General features: G+C 35.9%; 1 protein-coding gene across 1 annotated transcript in view; it reads right to left on the minus strand.

Moving 5' to 3' along the window:
* The window catches only part of LOC121426658 (golgin subfamily A member 4-like), a 66,330-nt gene that overhangs the window by 38,126 nt on the left and 6,493 nt on the right, over positions 1-21,711 (minus strand). The window contains exons 2-11 of the mRNA XM_041623029.1: positions 20,020-20,124; positions 18,148-18,309; positions 15,133-15,366; positions 14,463-14,510; positions 13,874-13,930; positions 13,246-13,344; positions 11,353-11,490; positions 10,216-10,335; positions 9,368-9,599; positions 3,154-3,278 (exon numbers count right to left, since the gene is read on the minus strand). Of these exons, the coding sequence (XP_041478963.1) occupies positions 3,154-3,278; positions 9,368-9,599; positions 10,216-10,335; positions 11,353-11,490; positions 13,246-13,344; positions 13,874-13,930; positions 14,463-14,510; positions 15,133-15,366; positions 18,148-18,309; positions 20,020-20,124 (1,320 nt within the window). The remainder of the gene's footprint in view (positions 1-3,153; positions 3,279-9,367; positions 9,600-10,215; positions 10,336-11,352; positions 11,491-13,245; positions 13,345-13,873; positions 13,931-14,462; positions 14,511-15,132; positions 15,367-18,147; positions 18,310-20,019; positions 20,125-21,711) is intronic.

Consider the following 21,711-nt stretch of genomic DNA (forward strand, 5'->3'; position numbering starts at 1 on the left):
GTGAAATTACCAATATTTTAACAGTTTATGGTTAAGTTAAGTTGGTCCTTATTGTCAAATTTGTAAAAATGGAAATATTGTATTATTTGAACAATAAAAAACGAAAATAGTGAGTGATGGAAATCATCGACTCTCTCATTTGCATATCGCTGAGTTGTGCATTTAACTGCTTTGTGAAAAATGAGCAAAAATTTAGAATGTCATAACTTTCTTATTTTACATCTGATTTCGGTGAAATTTGAAGCGTTTGTGATTTTTCTCTATCTATTCAAATCAACAATTTTCTGGGGTGGACCTGACCTTTAAATCCAGTTCACTGCAGCACAATGTAATGATATTTTGATAATTTTCTTTGCCTGAAATCAATGTTAGTGAATTTAATCATTATCATCGTATTTTTTAATGTTATTGTACTTGTTGTTTCCATTGCTGTTCATGTATTCCTTGTTGCTTTTGTTGATACAGGGGTGTATGACTTTGTTCTTTGGTTTGATTATCAGAAAGATTTCTCTATTTATACAGTACAGGACAGTATGTCTTTTGTATATGAACATATTAGATTTGTTAACCTGGTCATCAGATCCTAGCTTGCCAATTATGGGTTGGACAGGCAGTGTACAATAGAAATCAAATGAAAATCAAATACTTTGGATTAGTACAGCACATTTTTGTCCGCAATGGTCCAGACCAACATGAAGCATTTTACAACTTCGAAAATGGTTTCAGATGGGAGACAAAAAATTCACACTCAAATTTTAGATTGCATGTGGCACACAATGCATCACCACAGATCATGAATACGAAATGCATTATAAACCTTACCATTTATATCACTTGTTGAGCAACAGAATGTCCAATTGTCTACCCATTTCTTGCTTGGATTATTTGCTACCTTGCTATTTTTTGTCATTGGTGGCACAATAAATTGTGTATCATGAATTAATTGTTTTTCATATACATGTAGAATAGGAAAAAAGAGGATGTTGTGGGGTGTATTTTTAGTGTCCAAGAGGAGAGTTGTATTGGGTAATGTCGCAGATCTTGTTTGGATTTTTTTATTGGTTTTTTTCTGTTTTTTGGGGGGGAGTTATATTTATATTACATATTATATCATATCATATTATATTATATTAGGGAGGCAGCGTAGCTCATTCGGTGAGAGCGCATGTTTCGGATAAGATCGTAGATCTCAACGTCAGGGGTTCGAGTCCTGCTCATGCCGAAATGCGTCTAACAAAAAATCTGATGCTATAGCGTTGTGTGTTATCGTGCCTCACCACTGTATTCAGTGCAGGTTCGAATGCAGTTGGAAAACACTCCGTCCATTGGAAAGGACGCAAATGTTGGTCCCGTGTATAGGAGAGTCATAACCTATGCACGTTAAAACCAATACACTATTCGTCAAAGAGTAGGGTGTTCACCCGGTGTATTGCATCTGCCGGTCCCGGTAAATTTCAGGTCAAGTCAATCTTGACGTTCATATGCCATAATAATCAATATAATGATTGTGGGCATTAACAGAAAGACAAGAAGACAAGACATATTTGAATTGAAAATTAAAGTCAGCTGGGCCCCATTTCATAAAGAGTTGCTATGATAGCAATTCTTTCAAGAATGTCAACTACCATGATAGCAACAGTGAAAAATCTGCTTTTTGATTGGCTCTTCCAGTGAAAGATGATACTCCAACATGAGTTGCTATCATGAGAACTTTTTATGAAGGCTGGTCATGTACATGTAGCAGCAAACAAAGTTTGAGGGGTTTTTGGCCTCAAGTTACATGAAAGTTCCATGTGACCTTCTTTCAACCCCCAAACACCATACTGACTGGGGCCTTCAGTATCAGATGATCTTGATGGGTGTCAGTATCACGGTGTTGATGGAGGTTGATCTTATGACCAGTTCCTCATGAGAAGCAACAAGTTCCTGAAAAATTCTGAAATGTCATGCCAGGAACATTCACTCCTCTTAAAGGTACATGAAGCTACATGCAGATGCAGGCATGCCGAACGAAAAAAAACATGGGAGTTCTACCACCATCAGCGGTGCAGGTTCATGTACATGCCACTGTACATAAATATGTATACAGAAATCTAAAATCTATCCTACATAAATGTTAATACTCTGGGCCACGTCTTACAAAGAGTTGCGATTGATCCGATCAATCATAACTATGGACAGCCAGCAACATCAACAGCTAAAATGCAAATTTGTTCAAAATATTTTCCAGATATTATGTACTGTATACATGTACATGTATTCATCGTTCTCTTGAAGACTCAGTGTCTGTGTGATTCTCTTTGTTTAAACTATAAAGATTATACAAATTTCATGTAGGACAATTATGAGATGGTTTTCCATACAGTTGAGATTGATAGGATCAATCGTAACTCTTTAAAGACAGGACTCAGGTGTATTTATTTGACAAGTAAAGTGTATGGGTTTTTATTCACTTGTTTCACAAGAAGATGGTCTTCTTCTTACATAGGCTAATACCACATGGGATGGCTTGAGCCTGATTATCAATTCAATTTAATGCAATTCAATTTTTGTTTTATTTGTCTGTGAAATGTAACATTTCATAGTACACCTAATGTAGGAATAAATTACTTCTCTAGATCTAAGGTGTAATATGAATGCCTTTTTTACAATTCAATTTCTTTCAAACTGGTGTGTTGGCTTGGTTGAAAGAGGGTCCACCTCCCAACCGGGAGGTCAGGAGTCCAAGCCCTGACCGTGTCAGACCAAAGAATGTTAAAAGATTGGATTTGCTGCTTCCCTGTTCGGCATTCAACAATAAAAGGGATAGAGGAACATCGATCTGGTGCTGCTAAGTGGCTGCCGAACCAACGATCATTGGGAAAAAAATAGTTTTCGGAGGATCTCATTTCCAATTTCTATTATGAACAATAAAATATGGATGGATGGATGGTGGGTGGGTGGATGGATGGTTGGATGGGTGGGTGGGTGGGTGGGTGGATGGATGGATGAATGGATGGATGGGTGGGTGGGTGGATGGTTGGATGGATGGATGGATGAGTGGATGGATGGACGGACGGACAGACAGATGGATTCAACAGGACCAGTATCATAGAATGATAATACATTAAAAGGTGGGGAGACAAGAAATAAGGGGCAAATGGTTCTTCTTACCTGCATGAGACTTATGACGGCTTGTTTTCCCCTGGAGAGCTCTTGGGCTAGACTCTGCTTCTCTTGATCACTCCGAGCCTCAGATTCAGATAACTGCTTCTCTAGTTCTGCTTTCAGCTCTCCAACTGAATCAAGAAAAAGAAGAAAGTTCACTGTTAAAAGGTGGGGGTAAAGTAGAAGCTTTCTTAGCTTCACTCCTCTAATAAACACTGTTTTCATATTTTCATTTCAAAATCTAGGAAGATCTGTACTTGCTACAAAAGGGGAGATCCCTTCCTGTCCCCCTCCCCTGTAAACATTCTTGTCTTTCATACATTCACTATCCTGCATTAATACATAGATTCTCAAATTATTAATTTTTAAAAATCTGAGTCCGTTTTACACAGAGAGTTGTTAGTGATTTCAACCACAAAAAAAGGTTTGTGAGTATTGTATGCCAAGTTTCCAGCTTGTTGAAGCATGAAAATAAAGAGTGTTTGACATGTGGGGATTAGTGAAGGCACAATGATACCAAAATAAGACTAATTCTGGCAATAGCTCAATGGATGACTATAAACAAATGTGAACAGCAGCTAACTTTGGCAGATAAATTACAGTAAGGCTCTTATTAGTCATTCACATGATTCTCTGATTTACTGGTTATCATTTTAAGTTTTTGCTCTTGTTTCTGCGATGGGAATCTGCAGTAGTTGATGATGTACATGAGCCCTGTTGAAAATAACATGGTATTATTTTACACATGTATTTAATATCATTATCAAGGTAATAATAATAGCAGGGCCACTGGGGGAACAGTTTTCAGAAGTGAAGTGGCTTCCCCGGGTAAATATACCTATATTATTACTAATTCATTATCATCAACCAATCACATTGAATCATTTCAGTAGCTTATAACAATTATTCCAAGACAGTGCTCAGGTGGCCACATACATTTGAAGTCTATGAGAAATAAATCATGTATTGTGTAGACACAGGGTGCCAATAGGCTACATAGAAAACTTATAATCAATTATTTCATGCTTCCAACTTTCAATTATGAGCTGGAGTTTATGTTGAACTTTATATGAGAAAAGTTTGACACAAATAAAATTTTATTAATATCCACTCTCAACAGACACACTTTTTCATATTCATTTAATATCATATTGATTTGTGGAACAAATGTCAGGAAAGGAAATACAATATACTACAAATTTACAATGTGGATAGTAGGCTACATCATGAAAAAAATAGTAATTTTCACAGACAACTGGGTACTGAAATCCTTGTTTGATTTTTTCCACCTCTTGCATGAAACTGTTCTTTTATCAACTATTATTCTGTCCAGTTGAAGAAATAGTTCAATAATTCAACAGCATATGTATCTTCCAGTCATTATAATGAACAAATAATGAGACACAATTGAATATTAAGGAGAGGAAACTCAAAATATTTAATCCGGAATTGTCATCTGTCGCTGTCACCTCACGACAATCACAGATGACAGAACCGAACAGTTGACCATGACAGTAAAAAGGACAGAGGATATTACTACCATTATGTCCATTAGGTTGCATTCAACAGAATCTTTACTACCCTAGAAACAAGGTTTCCACAGAGTTTTACATTTAGTTGAGCTATAGTTACGTTAACACAGTTTTTTAAGCAAATTTTTTTCCCAACTCGTCTCAAACATGAATTGCTGAAAAGGTGCATTTCAAAAGGTTGCATTCAACGGAATCTCTATTAGAAACAAGGTATCCAAAGAGTTTTAGTTCAACTATAGTTTATACGATGATGTGGAAGAGGTTCATTGTGGCGAAGAATTGAGTAGTAGAATTTACCAGTTGTCTCACGATGGATCAAACGTAGTGGGAAAGCGACGTCTGCAAGCTGCTAGACTTTGCAGGTTTATATAGTTACAGTAACACTGTTTTTCAACAAAAAATTTTCCCAACTTATCTCAAACATAGATTGCTGAAAAGGTGCATTTCGAAAGGTTGCATTCAACCGAATCATTATTATCTTAATAGAAACACGGTTTCCCAAGAGTTTTAGTTCAACCATAGTAACACAGCTTTTCACAACTCAAACATGATTTCCTGAAAGGCGCATTCAACCAAATCTTTATTACCTTTAATAGAAACAAGGTTTCCAAAGATTTTTTTATAGTTCAACCACCATAAGGTTAACAGTTTTTTTATATAAAAGTTGAAAGTTTTTCACAACTCTACACGCTTTGATAAATCCGTATTTTATTGTTTCAAGAAATGAAAATTGATGTAAATCTAATGATTGTTGCCAATTTGACGAGAAAATGCAGTCAGATTAAACTCATCTCATCAAATCTGTGTACACCTGTACATATATTTGTATGGGTCAAGAGAATCTATTGAACACGCCCTGGTTACAACACTTCCACTTCAGATTATCAACCACTCCCTCTCAAACTCAACTAATTAACTATCTAAGGGATTAATCATTCACTTATCACTTCATTATATCATTACGCTATGAAGATCAAGCTTAGCTTCGCTGCAAATAGCAGTTCAATTAGTAAAACTGGGTTGGGTGGTTACGCGATAATCGATTTTCGAGGCTGTGATACTGTCATCCTTCTTGTTGGTGTTATGGTTTATAATTGATTCAACTTGCGGATGGGTCAACCCAATTTTGTCACCATCTATCTTGATGTGATTAGGATGCACTTCGATCAACATGATTTATGCTGGCATTCCGTTGGTTTTTTCCTCCTGTTCCCTCTTTTTTTTTCTTATTCAACTCTTTTTACTTTTCCTACATTTTCTTCCTTGACTTATTTTCTACCTTTTTTTATTTCCTAATCCACCATTTTCCCCTAACCCACACTCCCCCCCCCTCTGCCCACTCCTTTCCCCATCACTTTTCTGTCTTCTCCCTCTCTACCACTCCTCCCCTCATATTTCTTTCATCTATACCTCCTCCTTCTACCATCTATCAACCCCTTCTCTTCCTCCTGCATTCTTCTTCTCCTCCTCCTTCTTCTCCTCCGTTTTTCTTCTTTTTCATCTTCTTCTTCTTCTCCTTATCCTTCTCCTTCTTCTTTGTCTCCTCCTCTTTCTTCTTCCTCTCCTTCTCCTCCTTCTTCTCCTCCCTTCTTCTCCTCCTTCTTCTCCTCCTTCTTCCCCTTCTCCTCCTCCCCCTTTTTCTTCTTCTTCTTCTTCTCATTTGCTGTTCCTAAACCCCCCTCTCCTCTTTCTCCATCTTACTCTCCACCTCAACTTTCAACTCCTTTTTCTACCTCCCTCTTCCCACTCCCCTTTCCTCATATTTCTCTATTCCCCCTCCTCAATCTCCCCACCCTGCCCCCTCTTCTACCTCCCCCTCCCCTCAACTTCCTCCATCTCTTCCTGCTTTAATACCTCTTTCATCTAGTTATCATTTTTTTATTCACCTCCACTCACTTGTCTTCTTGACCCTTTTTTACAATCTATATCTCAAATATTGTGAATACTGGCCAAGATGAGGTACTACGTGTACATGTAGTATCAATAAATCACAAATACTTGAAACTCTGACCAAAAATAAAATAAATGCAAAGCAGTAAATTTAAAGCATTCTCAGCCAATGAAGTCATAGGCTAGACATAATCGAACACATGTATTTCCTTCATTGATGCTATGGGAGGTTCATGATTATCTCCTTGTATTTCTCCACCTCTTCTTCCCTCTTTCTACTCCCATCCCCCCCCCCCCCCCCCCGCCTCCAACTCATTTGGGTACGTTATCAATAGCCTTTGTTCTGTACCGTATGTTGGCCAGGAACCCACTCTAAAGGCACTAGTCATCTTTCCCAATAGCTTTCCCACAATCCCCTCTGGTTTGTCTACAATTAAATGTGATAATAGGTGATTAAAGTGTAAAGGCACGATTCTGACTTTTGGTATAAGGTACTCTAAACTACATTCCCTTTTTCATCTATATTATTGTTTTCTTGCCCTTTCTTCTTATCCTCCTCTGACAGAGAGGCCAACCTTAATTGTGAAAAAATCTGATTCTTTATCGTATTACTTTTTATTCTATTTTTCAATCCTAAAATCATATCTTTCTTAAATTTTTTAAAAACATACCAAAAATCATCATTCTTATGAGTTTAAAAAATCCTATTTCCACTGGAAAAATCTAATTTAGCATCACTTTCCCCCATCAAAGTCTTACTAAATAGGACAAAATCATACTAATAGACAGCTCTGACTGTGTTTACTCTCATTGGTTTATTCTCCATCTCGTTATTTCTTTTCCTCCCCTCATTACGGCTCCCCCACTCTACCTTCTCCCTTGATCTCTTAATATACGAAATATCTTGACCACTGTCCAAGATGAGGTATTAAGGTAATTAACCAAGTGCTCAATGGTCAGACAGTTTAATTAATGCGGTATACACAGCTGTGAAGGGGCCACATTCTTTGTTCATGATATCTCATTCCTATTTCTGGAGAAAGAATACAGTGGGGTAGTAAATTATGAGACCACTTTCCTTCTAAGCTTTCCATACGGCATATTCAAACAACTACATGCACACTGTATACACGTATATCTATGTACATCTATGCATCTGTACAGCATATGGCACTGTCATTTTTCATTGTTCTTCATTCACCTGATGTATAAACTCAAATATTTATTATGAATTTTCTATTTTGTATATTTTTTGTGGAATTTTTAAGTGGAAAAGGGGAAATTATTTAAAGGATTCTCATCACAATCCATTGGCCGACAGCATCAACATGTCCATATGCATGGAATATAGGACACCAAGTCATTGATTTTAATCCATATCCAGACAGAGTAAACAAACGCTAATCAGCATATATGGTATCCAAGTTAAATGTTAAAAGAAAAGCTTTGTAATTTGCTAATTAATAGTGCCATATGTAATTGTACATGAACATTTCCATAGATATTTTTCTTTAATTCCTGTAGCAATGTTAACAGGCAAACCCACTTACCACAAAATGGGTCTAAACACTAATTTCCAACAATTCGCCTGCTTCCTGTCAAAACTGCACGAATGCACAATGCATGCACAAATAGTGTAACTGAGTCACTCACACATGCAGTAGGGTTTATCTGATAGAGGGCTAACTATCATTACATCAACCACAAAGAGACAGATAGATTGTGAATCATCCTTTATCAAAAGTTCCTTCAACCACTTTTAATAGATGTATTTCTATAGTAATTTAATGGCAAAAAAGGATCTTTTATTTTATCTTGTTATACAGTGTATGCACCTTTTCTCTTTACTGTATCTGTACCTGCTTTTCTTTCTCTTTTTTTATTACTTTCCTTCTTTCGTTTTTGTATCTCCACAGGTTCACAACACAATGATTTTGTTTAACTCCCTCTCCCCCTCTTTCTTTCCTATTTTTATTCACCATCCCCTGTATAATGTACATGTATGTATATTGCTATTGATTACTTTGTCATTCGTTCTCTTTTTCTAATTTTGAAGTTTAAAACACTGAGTATATTATTGGCCTTTCTCCCTCATTATCTATTTTTTTCTTTCCTTCTCTTTGCTTTTCTTCTTCTTTCTACTTCCCTCTCAATCTTTCTCTTTTTCTATCCCTTTAACAAACTTTTACCATCTCCTCTTCCGTGTATCAACACAATTATCCACTATCTAGGATACTGGATAATTCATGATGAAAGAAATACACAAGGGGAAAAATAAATAAATCCTCCGACTTTAAAAAAAAATGACACATCACAAAAATCTTTGTAAAAAACGAACCAAATGTCATACATGTCTCATCATGCCCTAACCACACTTTGACACCTCATATCACATCAAACTGAAAGAGCAGCACATTCTGTGGCTAATATGTGAGAATGTTAGAAGGGGAAGAAGGGAGGTAGAGAGGAAGAGGAAACAAAGCAAAAGGAGAAGGGGAAGAAGGAAAAAGATGGAGTAAAAGAAGAAGAAAAAAGGAGGAGAAAAAGAACTAGAACAAGAAGAGGAATATGATGAAGAAAGGAAAAAGGCAAAGAAAAAGGAGAAAGTTAAGGAGGGTAGGGGAATTGGGGAAAATTAAGATGAATACTAGGAATTGTGTAGGAGAAGAAGAATAGAGAAAAGAATAATGAATGGAAATGAGGACAGGAAAGGAAAATAAAACAGATTAAAAAAGAATAAGAAGAGGAGGAGGAAGAAAATAGGAAGATAATGGGATAGATACATATATTCAACTTACTTTGCTTCCTGCTCTTCTCTCCTTCTGCTTTGAGCACCTCAGCTTCATTGGCAGCAGCCTGGGCTTTGTTCCTCAGCTCTGAGATTTGCTGCTCTCTGTTTTCAAGCTCACCGTGCATCATCTGTTTGGTTTCTGCAATGGCCAGGGCCTTCTCCTCGACGGACTGGTCAAGCTCGTCCTTGGCCTTGCTCAGTTTCTCGGCAAACTTGGCTTGCTCCAGACTATGCTGCTCCTGTGTTTGGTCAAGACATAAAATACGTATAAGTTTTTCATCAAGCAAGAGTAAAGTTTATCCTTGCAACAACAACAAAATATCATAATATTGCAAATCATGGTAACAATCATAAAATCAGTTCCTACAATTATTTAACTCCTCATTTATGAATTAATCGAACTATATTCAGTATTCATTCTTTCTTTTCACTCATGCATTTGTTTGCTCTTTTCTTTTCATCAATCTAAATTATTTATTAATTTATTCTATTTATCCACTTATTTATTCATTTATTTATTTGTCTATTCATTTATTTATTTATTTATTCATTCATTCCTTCATTTATTCATTCATTTGTTTATCTTATTATCTATTTGTTTGTTTTAATATCAATTCATATATTTATTTACCAATTTAATCATTGATACATTTCTTCATTTATTACTCATTTCAGTCCCAAACTCCCATCAATCATAACAATAGTTTTACAATGCTTTATTTGGGATCTAAGCAATATCATGCTAAAAGTCACTTAAACTAAACAGTAGAGGGCAGCATTCAATTTCTTCACTAATGAATGGATTGACATTGAATGAATCAATGAAGATAGTGAACATGGAAACAAAAATCTTACCTTTAATTGTTCTAATTCTTTTGTCGTAGCTTCTTTCTCGCTAACAAGCTGGGCTGTCCTCTCTTTGTTCTTGCCAATGGTTTCTTTACATTTTCCAAGCAAGTTTTCTAAGCGTTTGACCTGCAAAGGAAAACATAAATCCCTATATTCAAAAGAGTCTTCTGCTGCATCATACTGTTGAAATCTGTAGTCACCCGACAGCAATGCTTATATGTCATACTTCAATTCATATATTGGCATTTTTCACTTTAAACTACTAACAGCAAATAATGCCTTGCACTTGACCATCTAAAGTATGAGAACAAAATTGTAAATAAAGAACATAACACTAGAAACCTGCCAAGTTGTGTTATTTTGTTAAGACCTTTCAAGTCTTGTAACCCATTATTACACCACTGCTAAATGCTGGCATAGTGTTATGTAGTATGTATTTAACTTCCTGTTATCCTTTCAGTCATTCACCCTCACTCGTTTACAAACTCCCCCAATGTCATCTAAGAATTCCCAAACCCTCAATACCATTTAACTGATAAGCCTTGACCATAAAAAGACCAATCCTCAGTGACGTCAGCTAACTTCATGGAAGAAGTATGACTCACTCTTCCAGCCCCAGTCACTTGCACAGAGCATCACCACACCCCTTATACCAGAGAAATTTTGATAGACAGTTACCTGTAGACCAATTAGATCAAGTTTAGATCACTTAAAATAGTTACATCCCCAAAACAAATGATATAAAGAAGACTTCTTGATTATTAGAGAGAGAGAATACGATAGAATACTAGAACGACACTCATCCAGATAGACTGACTGACTTCAAGACTTAGACGTCCATCGAATAATATTTTAACTTCACTCCGAATCTTAATCGTATACTTCAAAACTATTATATTCATCGTCTCCTGTTATATCTGAATCTTCATGTACTTCGAACTGCAGCTGAATATTGATGATTAAATACCTAGTGATTTGAACTGTATAACTCTCCAAAGTTTCCTTATTACGCTTCCCTCCAATAATCACCAATTCGATCCCAACACAACAATAGTACTTCAAAACATTATATTTTAAAAAGTAATAATATTTGTATCCTGATAGGTCAAATAATTCATATCATATTTTAATATTTTTGCTAACCTTTTCTTTAAGGTTGTTGACTGTTTCCATGGTAGCAGCATCACCCTCCCCTGAGGCTGCTGGTGTAGAGGGGCTTGCAGGAGGTTTATCTGAGCTATCAGTCTCATCAACACTCTTTCCTGTCTTCAATAATTTAACCTGTCATATGGAGATGGATGGACACATTAAGGGTATACTCTATATACTGCTGGGTTAGGTAGAAATAATAAATGCACTGAAAAACTCCTGATATTTCTTGATCAAATTGTGGCATACATGTACATGTAGTGTATGTATTAATCAACATATAAAAGGGTGGATGAATAGCACATGTACATCCTATGTCCAATTCACAAGTCCCTAATTTAGTGCAAACAGTTTGGCAAATGTGCTCATTTTCTAATGTATGAATACATGTAGATAAACTATTATTTATAACAAGGGTGTATGAGAAAACAAATGTATTGCACGTGTACATTGTACATATACACAAGTGGAGCGTTGTGGCCCAGTGGTTTAGTCTTCGGACTTTGAAACAGAGGGTCGTGGGTTCGAATCCCAACCATGGCGTAATTTTCTTCAGCAAGAAACTGATCCACAATGTGCTGCACTCAACCCAGGTGAGGTAAATGGGAACCGGTAGGAAGTAATTCCTTAAGAAGCTGTGTGCGCTATGAACGCCTAGCTTAGCCGGGTAATATAGGAGCGCCATGAGCACCTAACAAGGTGGATATGTGCGCAATATAAATATCCTATATTATTATTATTATTATAACTACACAAGTACAAGGACCTCTGTAAATCTGTCCAAGGCAGAGTGAAGATGAAAAGCATATACAATAATGAATTAATTTGTGTAATATTCAATTTTCCATGGCTGAATTTTGTGGCCTAAAACAGTGACTAATCACTGATAAGCACTGATAAATAAAAGATCTGTGGCCAGTTTCATAAAGGTTTTGCAAATGTTGTAACTTTACCATTATGGCAACTACCATGGTAACCTTGATTTTGATTGGCTGCTGAGCTCTGTTACAATGGTAGTTGTCCTTTATGAAACGGGCCCCTGGTGGCACTTACCTAAAGTTGTTTGTAAGTTACAGATTACTTTACAAACTGGTGATCTTTTCTTGTGACAAGTGATATAGCTTAAATACTTAATATTGCACAATGGCAAATTGTATAGAACGAATAGGGGTACATTCAACGCTAGCAGGCGTGTACATTTTGCTTATTACATGGCATCATCCAGCCACTGCCAAGAGCCAATTTATGAATGAAAATATAGTAAGCATGCGCAGTGCAGGCCTTCCATTGCCCCACACAGTATTCCACCAAAACAAGTGTGCAATTCTCTATCACCTCGTACCAAAATTGACCTAGAATTTCACTTTCCTATATTCTATATGAATTAGGAAAGGTATTCTCAGAGGATCCATTTTCTCACCGATACCACACAGGTAAGCGAATTTTGATTACTTCTTGCTTTTCCATCAAAATCTTACGAATTAGTGTCAATATGGCATCGTGTTTGTAGGAGTTTGTAGAGTCTATCGCAACGTGTACAAAGTCAATTGATTTCCCGGTTATGGAGCGTCGCGTGAATATGCATGAAATTGCAGTCTCAATAATTTACAATTGATACTGGAGAGATCAAATCACGAACCATTTCCATTTCCCATGTAGACAATGTGACCGGATATCGTTATCGCTGTCGATAATTTTGCACGCAGTCCGAAGGAATTATTTTGGCGACCATGTGGTCATGACGTGATCTGCGGTCTCCGATTTGCTGAGCCGGGGTGGTTTATGGACAATTTACCACTGTGTATTGGTCACTAGAAGGGTTATCAGACGTTCATAATTTACAAACAGCTTTAAGACACACCCACCCGGGATGATGTATAGTCTCACCTGTGTTTGCAGTACTTTCACCATCTCATCTTTCTCCTCGAGAGATAAACGGAATGTTTCTTCCATGTGCATCTTGGCACCCCTGTCAAGTTCAGCTGCCTGAAAGATAAAAATTTACATGATTGTTTGGCTAGTTTTCTTTACTTTTCTTCCTCCCCTTAGATTATCCTTCTTATTTTCTTCATCTCATTTCCCCCTTGTCCCCTTGCCCTTCCTCTCTTCTTTTCTATTATTTTTTTTCTTTCTCCTCTTCTTCTTCTTTTTCTCCTCCTTTAACTCCTTTTTCTTCTTCTTTCTCCTTCATCTTCTTTTTCTTCTTCATTCCTCCTCCTTCTTTTTCTTCCTCTCCTCCTCCTCCTTCTCTCTATCTTTTTCTTCTTCTTTTTTGTTGTCTAAATTTTCTTCTTCTTCTTCTTCCTCCTCCTCCTTTTCCTTCCTTTTCTTTCTCCTTCATCATCCTTTTCTTCTTCATTTTTCCTCCTTTTTCTTCCTCTCCTCCTCCTTCCCTCTATCTTTTTCTTCTTCTTTTTTGTTGTCTACTTTTCCTTCTTCTTCCTCTTCTTCTCCTCCTCCTTCTCCTCCTCCTCTAGCACTGCAACAATGTGTCTGCCATATTATAAGTTCTTACCTCTTTGAGTTCTGATATTCTCCTGAGTGCTTTATCCTGAGTTTGTGACATGATATTCTGAAAAAAGAAAAGAGGACAGGAAAAAGAGATGATGGAGAAAATTATCATTGATTCAGAGGAAATTTTCTGATTTAAATACAGTCCTTATTTAGGTAACCACATAAGTTTTGCATCAAACAATATTTACAAGTACTACTACTGCCAAATACTTACATATATGTACACTATTGCTACTACAACTACTACTAATACTACGACTACTACTATTACTACTACTACTACTACTACGACCATACTATTACTACTACTACTAATACTACTACTACTAATAATAATGATAATAATAATAATAATCAACATCATCATCATAATAATAATAATAGTAAGTACAACAGTAATAATAATATTGATATATTAATAATTCCTTTGATCTAAAAATGTCAAAAATAGAATCTTTGCACATTGATTATTTGAAACAGATGACTACAACATCATCAGAACTGCAGAAAAGGATATCAACATCAAATCACAAAAATGTTCCCGCAAAAGCAAGTTTACTTTTAGGCAACCACAGAATATTGCAACATACCTTGATTTTCTCATTTTCCTTTTGTAAGTCTCTATATGCTGATGAGGCCTGCAAGTGTTTGTGAGAAATTATTAGAAAACATAAATAGGCCATAATATTTAGTCAAAGATAAGGCATGCAGTGGTAAAATTAATCTGCGAAAGTATATCAGCCTTTTTTTGCTAGAAATGATCAATTCCATTGGGTAAAGATCACAAAGCAAATTCAAACAGAATTTCACAAAATGACCACCAACTCTGTACATGCACAGGGCTATATTTCCCAAAGATTGATATGTGACTATATATCACACTTGAATTCCAAAGTTGCATGTAAGATTTATTACATCATCACATTTGGCAGACCATGCACAGAGGATGCACACTTCCATATATACATCGATATTAAGGAGATGCATGTGAAGTGGTGACTGTAGTTGATCATAACCAGTGCATTTTGAAAAGGGGGAGGACAAGATACTTATTAATTTATCAAATTTATCAAAAAAATGCAAAGGTACTCCTGAGTTGCATGACATGCATCTTTTTATCTATTTTTTCCCTCCATTTCTCCTCCTTTTTTTCAAAATAAAACCACTTGAATAATCAAGGGGGCAGCCCCCCCCCCCACCCCATCCCCTATAGTGCTGCCCCTATTACTGTAACGGGGATGTCAAAAACCAGATTCCCACCTCCTTGTATCTTGTCCTGTATTTGACCAAGCTCCTCTCCATGAGCTTATAGCGCTGGAACAGCTCTTCTTTTCTCATGGAATCCATGGTCAATCCCGATTCTTCCATCTCGCTCTCTGTATCAGAGGGCGCTTCATAGACGCTGGTAGGGGCCTGGTACTGAGGGAAGAGGGGACTTTCACCCAGGGATGGGGGTGCACCCTGCTTAGGCCGAGGCGGTGTTGCAGCATTTTCCTGCAGATGAAAAATTTGATAATAAAATAAAATGGATTTACAATTATTTTCAGAAATATACCACATACATCAACATGGTAAAGTGCAGAGTCTAGCCGCTGATACATGTAGAAAAATGATACAATAAGCCCCTATTCTTAAAAGAAATATCTTAATTTTTCATGGGTTTCTCTAGATATCTGATTTGGATGATAACAAACATACCTAATCATATTGCCCTCAGCTAAAAGACTCAGGCCAAAATGGTTCTGTTGCAGGAAATATATTTAATGTTCCCCTCAAGGCCAGTCAATACTATAAACATGTATAGTTGATGATGATCAAATTGTTTAGCACTAAAAAGTGCTGATAAACAAGAGTATATACATTTAAAGAGAAATGCCAGTAGTTGCAGTAAACACTGATTTCATGAATGAGTCTGTAAAACCAGACTTAACTGTCAGAATATCATCGAGGATATAGATCTGGTACAGTTACATAAACTGAACTTTGTGAAATCTTGAAATCTACGCTGAAAAACATTCACACTGAAGATCACCAACACAGATAGGCACACGTGGGACAGTGTATTATTATTGCTGGAATGAAGACCCGACGGAAGTGACCAAATCCGCGCTTATTTTGCTTATTTCTCAGCAATTACACAATTTCTCCCAGAATCCTTTGGCACATATTTTGTATTCATACAAACAGACACTTGGATGGTCATTATATTAGATTCTGTAAAAAGTCATTTTGAGATCGTTACCAAAACTGGAATTTATCTTTAAAGGAGAAATATATTGATTATGAATGTGGTCTTATTATATATCAATGGAAAGGTAATGATGTGGGGATCATCAGTGGGTCATTCAAAAAATCCGAAAATAATACAAAAAGGTGAAAATCGCCGATTAAAAAACGCTAAAATGCCCCTCCGAAATATGCCTCGCATCGGTCTCTGAATTGACTGGAATTTGATGACGTCACTGTCTGTACGAGAGGCGTGATTAGCTCTCCCACGTGAAGCTCCACTTGCATGCAAAACCTGTTGCGTGGGTACGTTTTCTCCACACTGTCACTGAATACTTCTATCATGAAATGAAAGAAAACCCAGAATTTCATCTCAAATTGATGATTTTAAAGATGAAGAGAATGATGATGAAGTGAACAACACAGTGAGGTAGTTGGAAGTAAATAATGGGGGAACAATGCCGGTGATTATGATGAAAATTCAACTTGCCTGACGATCACAAGTCATGTACATGCCGATTCGCTACCAACTCAGCTGCTGCTACAAGTGGTAGCTACGTACACCGCGCGGGCCAAATTAAATCCATGAAAATGAATAACCACATCCAGACAGAGTCTATCATAAGAAGGAAAATAATGATATAACTGTACTTACAAACAAGTGAATAATTCGAACCTGAAAGCAAATCAACTCAACGAATAGCAGCAGACGATATGCACCGACGATAAACTTCATGTGGCTGGGATAGATTGTCACTCGTTCTGTTAGATGTAATTTGTAACTCATTAATTTGACAAAATTACGAAACTCGGGGAATTATTTATATATATAAAAATATAGTAACATCTCTTATTATTTTTTGTATTACGATAAAACCTGTTTTGAAGGAAAACGTTGAGGTAAACTAAAATTACATGTAAAAGATCACCCCCCAACATGCGTAGCTTGTATGTCATTGCAAACAAACCATCGCAAACATGCACATATTCCTTCCTTGCTGATTGAGAGCTGTGCAACACGTGCATAGATCTATTCTCTCAGTCTCAGCCAAGGCGAGCAAACAATACGGCATGTGTTGTTGTGATGGTTTGTTTACGATCACATAATGCTACGCATGATGGGATGATCTTTTACATCTAATCTTAATTTACCTCAACGTTTTCCTTCAAAACAGGTTTTATCGTAATTCAAAAAATAATAAGAGATGTTACTATATTTTTACATAGATAAATAATTCCACGAGTTTCGTAATTTTGTCAAATTAATGAGATAAAAGTTACATCTAACAGAACGAGTGACAATCTATCCAGCCACACGAAGTTTATCGTCAGTGCATTTGCCATATCGTCTGCTACTATTCGTTGAGTTGATTTGCCTTCAGGTTCGGATTATTCACTTGTTTGTAAGTACAGTTATATCATTTTCCTTCTTATGATAGACTCTGTTTGGATGTGGTTATTCATGTTCAGCATGAATTCAATTTGGCCCGCGCGGTGTAGCTAGCACTTCCAGCAGCATGAATTGGTAGCGAATCGGCATGTACATGACTTTACTTGTGATTGTGTTGCAAGTTGAATTTTCATCATCATCATCGGCGTAATTCCCCCAATTTACCTCCAACTACGTCACTGTGTTGTTTCACTTCATCATCATTCTCTTCATCTCAAAATCATCAATTTGAAAATCCAAATCTAGATAAAATTCTGGGTTTTCTTTCGATCATTTCGGGATCGAAATATTCAGTGACAATGTGGAGAAAATCTACCCTTGCAACAGGTTTTGCATGCAAGTGGAGCTTCATGTGGGAGAGCCAATCACGCCTCTCGTACAGACAGTGACGTCATAAAAAATCCCCAATTTCGCGGACGTAATTCTGCGTGTTTGAAGCATTCAGAGAGAGAACTTCAAACTATCAATTAACTGAGTTTCATCCGTCTCCATGATAAATGATGTACACCATCGTGTTCTCCTTATTTTCTCCTTTATTGTGATATATGATTCTCCATTTTTACGATTTTCAATATATTTCTACTTTAAGAGCTAATTACCAAGGGTGTTGATTGTTTGATGATGGCTTGTTCAGCCTCCGGAGCTGATGATGTATTGACTTTGTTCTGAGGTCCCTGGTTAGGGGTTCCTGGTGTAGTACTGCTGGAGGAAGGGGTTCTAGGTCTGGCTTCCGCACCGCTGGGTGTCTTGTCATTGGGGGTCTGGTGGGCAAAATATTAAGGTAAACAATCGATTATACATGTAGTCAAAGTATGCAAAGGATGATGCTGCTATTATGACAATTACAATAATTGTGATAACAATAAGAAAAGATGATAACATTTTTAGAAATAAAAGTAAGAATAAAAATGATAATACAAATGTGACAATGACAATGATCATGATATAATAATGATAACAATAACAGCAACAACATCAACAATAATAATAATCACCATCATAATGTAATGTGATCATGTCCTGGGCTCTCTTTTGTTCTGTAAATGTATACATCTATATGTATTGGCATTCTTTCATTGTTCCTTTATTGCTTTTCACACAATAAATGAAGTGATAAGTGATGTAAAACAACATAATAATGATAATAATAATAATAAGTGTAGAATGAATAGATAAATAAATAGATTGATTGATTAATAAATAAATAAATAAATAAATAAATATACTGTCACATTGAATAATTATCATTCTAATTATAATTATTCAATGTTTAAACATCATTATCATCATTTCATAACCATCAACCATTCAAGAATATCAATCATTATCATTAAATCAGTCACAATAAATTTAATTAAAATACTGCAAAATGTATATTTGACAACAACACAGCAACATGATTCATCATCCTCATCATCATTAGTATCTTAATTATACTAAATGATGATTAAACTAATAGTAATGCAAAAAAAATACTTCACTTTACATATAATTGTTTTTTTCTGTTTTTCTAGTATTAGTTGTAAAGTTGCTAGATCTATATACCTAAAGCATACTTTGAGTTTGTAGAGACTCAGGTGCTAGACTAAAATTATTTATGGCAAAGTTCAATTCAACAAATGTTCAATTTTAAAGAGGATTAATTTTAATGATCAATATCAATTGCCAGCCATAACTTATGCTTAACCTGTCACCCAAGTCCTAATAAAAATGAAATATATTCATTCAATACAGTGCTGTTTTTTTTTTCCTGCACCTATTGTGGATTATGAAACTGAAAGATAAATGACATGTTCACATGATGGCACACTGGGTGTGGTAATGAACACATGTTTAAAGAGAAATTCCAGTAGTTGCAGTAAACACTGATTTCATGAGAAAGTCTGTAAAACAAGGCTTAATTGTCAGTATATCATCGAGGATCTAGATCTGGTACAGTCACATTAACTGAACTTTGTGAAATCTTGAAATCTATATGTACGCTGAAAAATGTTCACACCGAAGATCACCAACACAGATAAGCGCACGTGGGACAGTGTATTATTATTGCTTTGAAAGTCGGCCCGACGCATGACCCGAATCTTGTGCTTATTTGCTGATTTCTCAGCAATTACACAATTTCTTCCAGAATCCTTTGGCACATGCGTTTTATACAGACACTTTGGTGGTCATTTCATTGGATTCTGTACGAACTCATTTTGATATCTTTACCAAAACTAGCATTTACCTTTAACATCCAGAGAGCTAAAGAATGAAATGTGCCCATGTTTTACACAAAATAAAGGAAAATAAAACAAATCCAATATCAAATGGGTAACAAATAAATCCAGATAGTCAAAAAATAACTACACTTTTATCCACAATTTGACCTAAAATATATGGTCTAAATAATAATAAATCATGATTTTTATGGGATGAAATTGAGTGGAATGATGATACACACACAACTGACATTAATTTGTGTATGATACCTGGGGCCTCCTTGAATTTAGGGAATCCCGATCAGGTTTCGAATCTGGTGTCGAGGATGGAGTGGAACTAGTACTGGTATTTCCGACACCTGGGGACTTGATGGGCTGTTAGTAAATACACAGAATATAGTGAGCAAAGAGGTTGAAGAAGATATCAAGGAACAGTATCCCTGTGTCCAATCTAACAAAGAAGTGTAAATAATTAGGCCTGTATTCTGAACTTGGGTTTAAATTAAACCCTGGTTAAAAGTTGTGGTTTAAGTATGGAGGGCCAATTGGGCACAAATTCTTAGTTCACATCCAATTTATTAACTAATTAATTATTATTATTTGATACTACAATTGTTCATAAATGTCTGGGAATGATATTGAAGAATTCTTAAGTATTTTTCTTCATTACAAAAGTAGAGGGCAACAAAATAGCAAATATGATAAATATACAATACAAGCAAAATTTTGGAGTTTTTGGCTTCCCATAATTTTAGCACATAGTTAGACCGTGGTCTAAGTTAAACCTGACTTCAGAATATAGGCCATAGTGATTAATCTGATTAAAAATCAAATATAATCATTTATAATGATCATAATTTTTTTGACAGGAAATTTGCACTATGTTGAACAAAAGAGAAACACACTGAATTGTAAATAATATCTAGAAATCATTCTGAACATGCATCATTTTAAATGTTAGTGTTGCTGGCTTTCCATACATGTAACTGTGGTATGTAGATCAGATCAATCGCAACTCTTTGTATTAATGGTAGGACTCTATTGCGCAAGGTTAGTAGAGATAAGATACTTTATACTTCGCAGTTAGTGTGAGTTTATCCTAGTGCTGCAAGTCAGGCGGCATGTTCGGGTTCAGTTCGGCAGGGTTCGGCGATTCTTTTCCGAACTTTGGTTCGGTTCGGGGTTCGGCAATAAATGCCAAATTAAATTTAACATATAAAAAATAAAGATCGCCGACCCACAAACAAGTGATCTCCAGGATGATCTGTCATATATTTATAATAAATTTTGTTTCTAAAAAGAATAGTTATGAAAAGTGTTGAACTTTCTTTTGTTTTAATCTTTAAACAAAAAAAAGTCATTTCTACTTTCCTTTTTTAATTGAAAATTAAAAAAAAAAAATATTGATAATGAGAGAATCAGGACAGAAACAGAATTACAAAGATCAGAATATTTTTTTCATGATTATTTCATGTAGCTATGATCATGATCGATTACGATTAGGCCTGGGAGTAAACATCGATTGATCGAATGGTTCGATTGGCATGCCGCCAATCGATTAGAAAAATTTACACTAATCAAATGTTCGGTAGATCCTGATGATGACATTGGGATAACTCGAATACCCAAGTAATAATAACAAAAACAAGAAAACAACGATGACAACGGTTTTTGAATACTTCATACAGGTTTAAAAATTATGTTACCGAGGTAATTTTTCAAAACTTATCAATGATTGTATCACATTCACAGTTACACACCAACATGAAAGCGCTCCGAAAATTTTAATCCCACCCGACCTTGCCGTCGATACACAAAATAAGTCATTGTCTGCGTGCACAAAACAATAAGTAAACACACAACCAGCTCACTTGAGCTGATTGGACCTTCGGATAGCCAATGAAACTTTGGGAAACAAAGAAGAAGGCAGTGGTTCCTGAAAATGACATTCCAACATGCGCC

This window comes from Lytechinus variegatus, chromosome 13 (assembly GCF_018143015.1).
Source record: "Lytechinus variegatus isolate NC3 chromosome 13, Lvar_3.0, whole genome shotgun sequence".
In the NCBI taxonomy this organism is placed as follows: Eukaryota; Metazoa; Echinodermata; class Echinoidea; order Temnopleuroida; family Toxopneustidae; genus Lytechinus; species Lytechinus variegatus.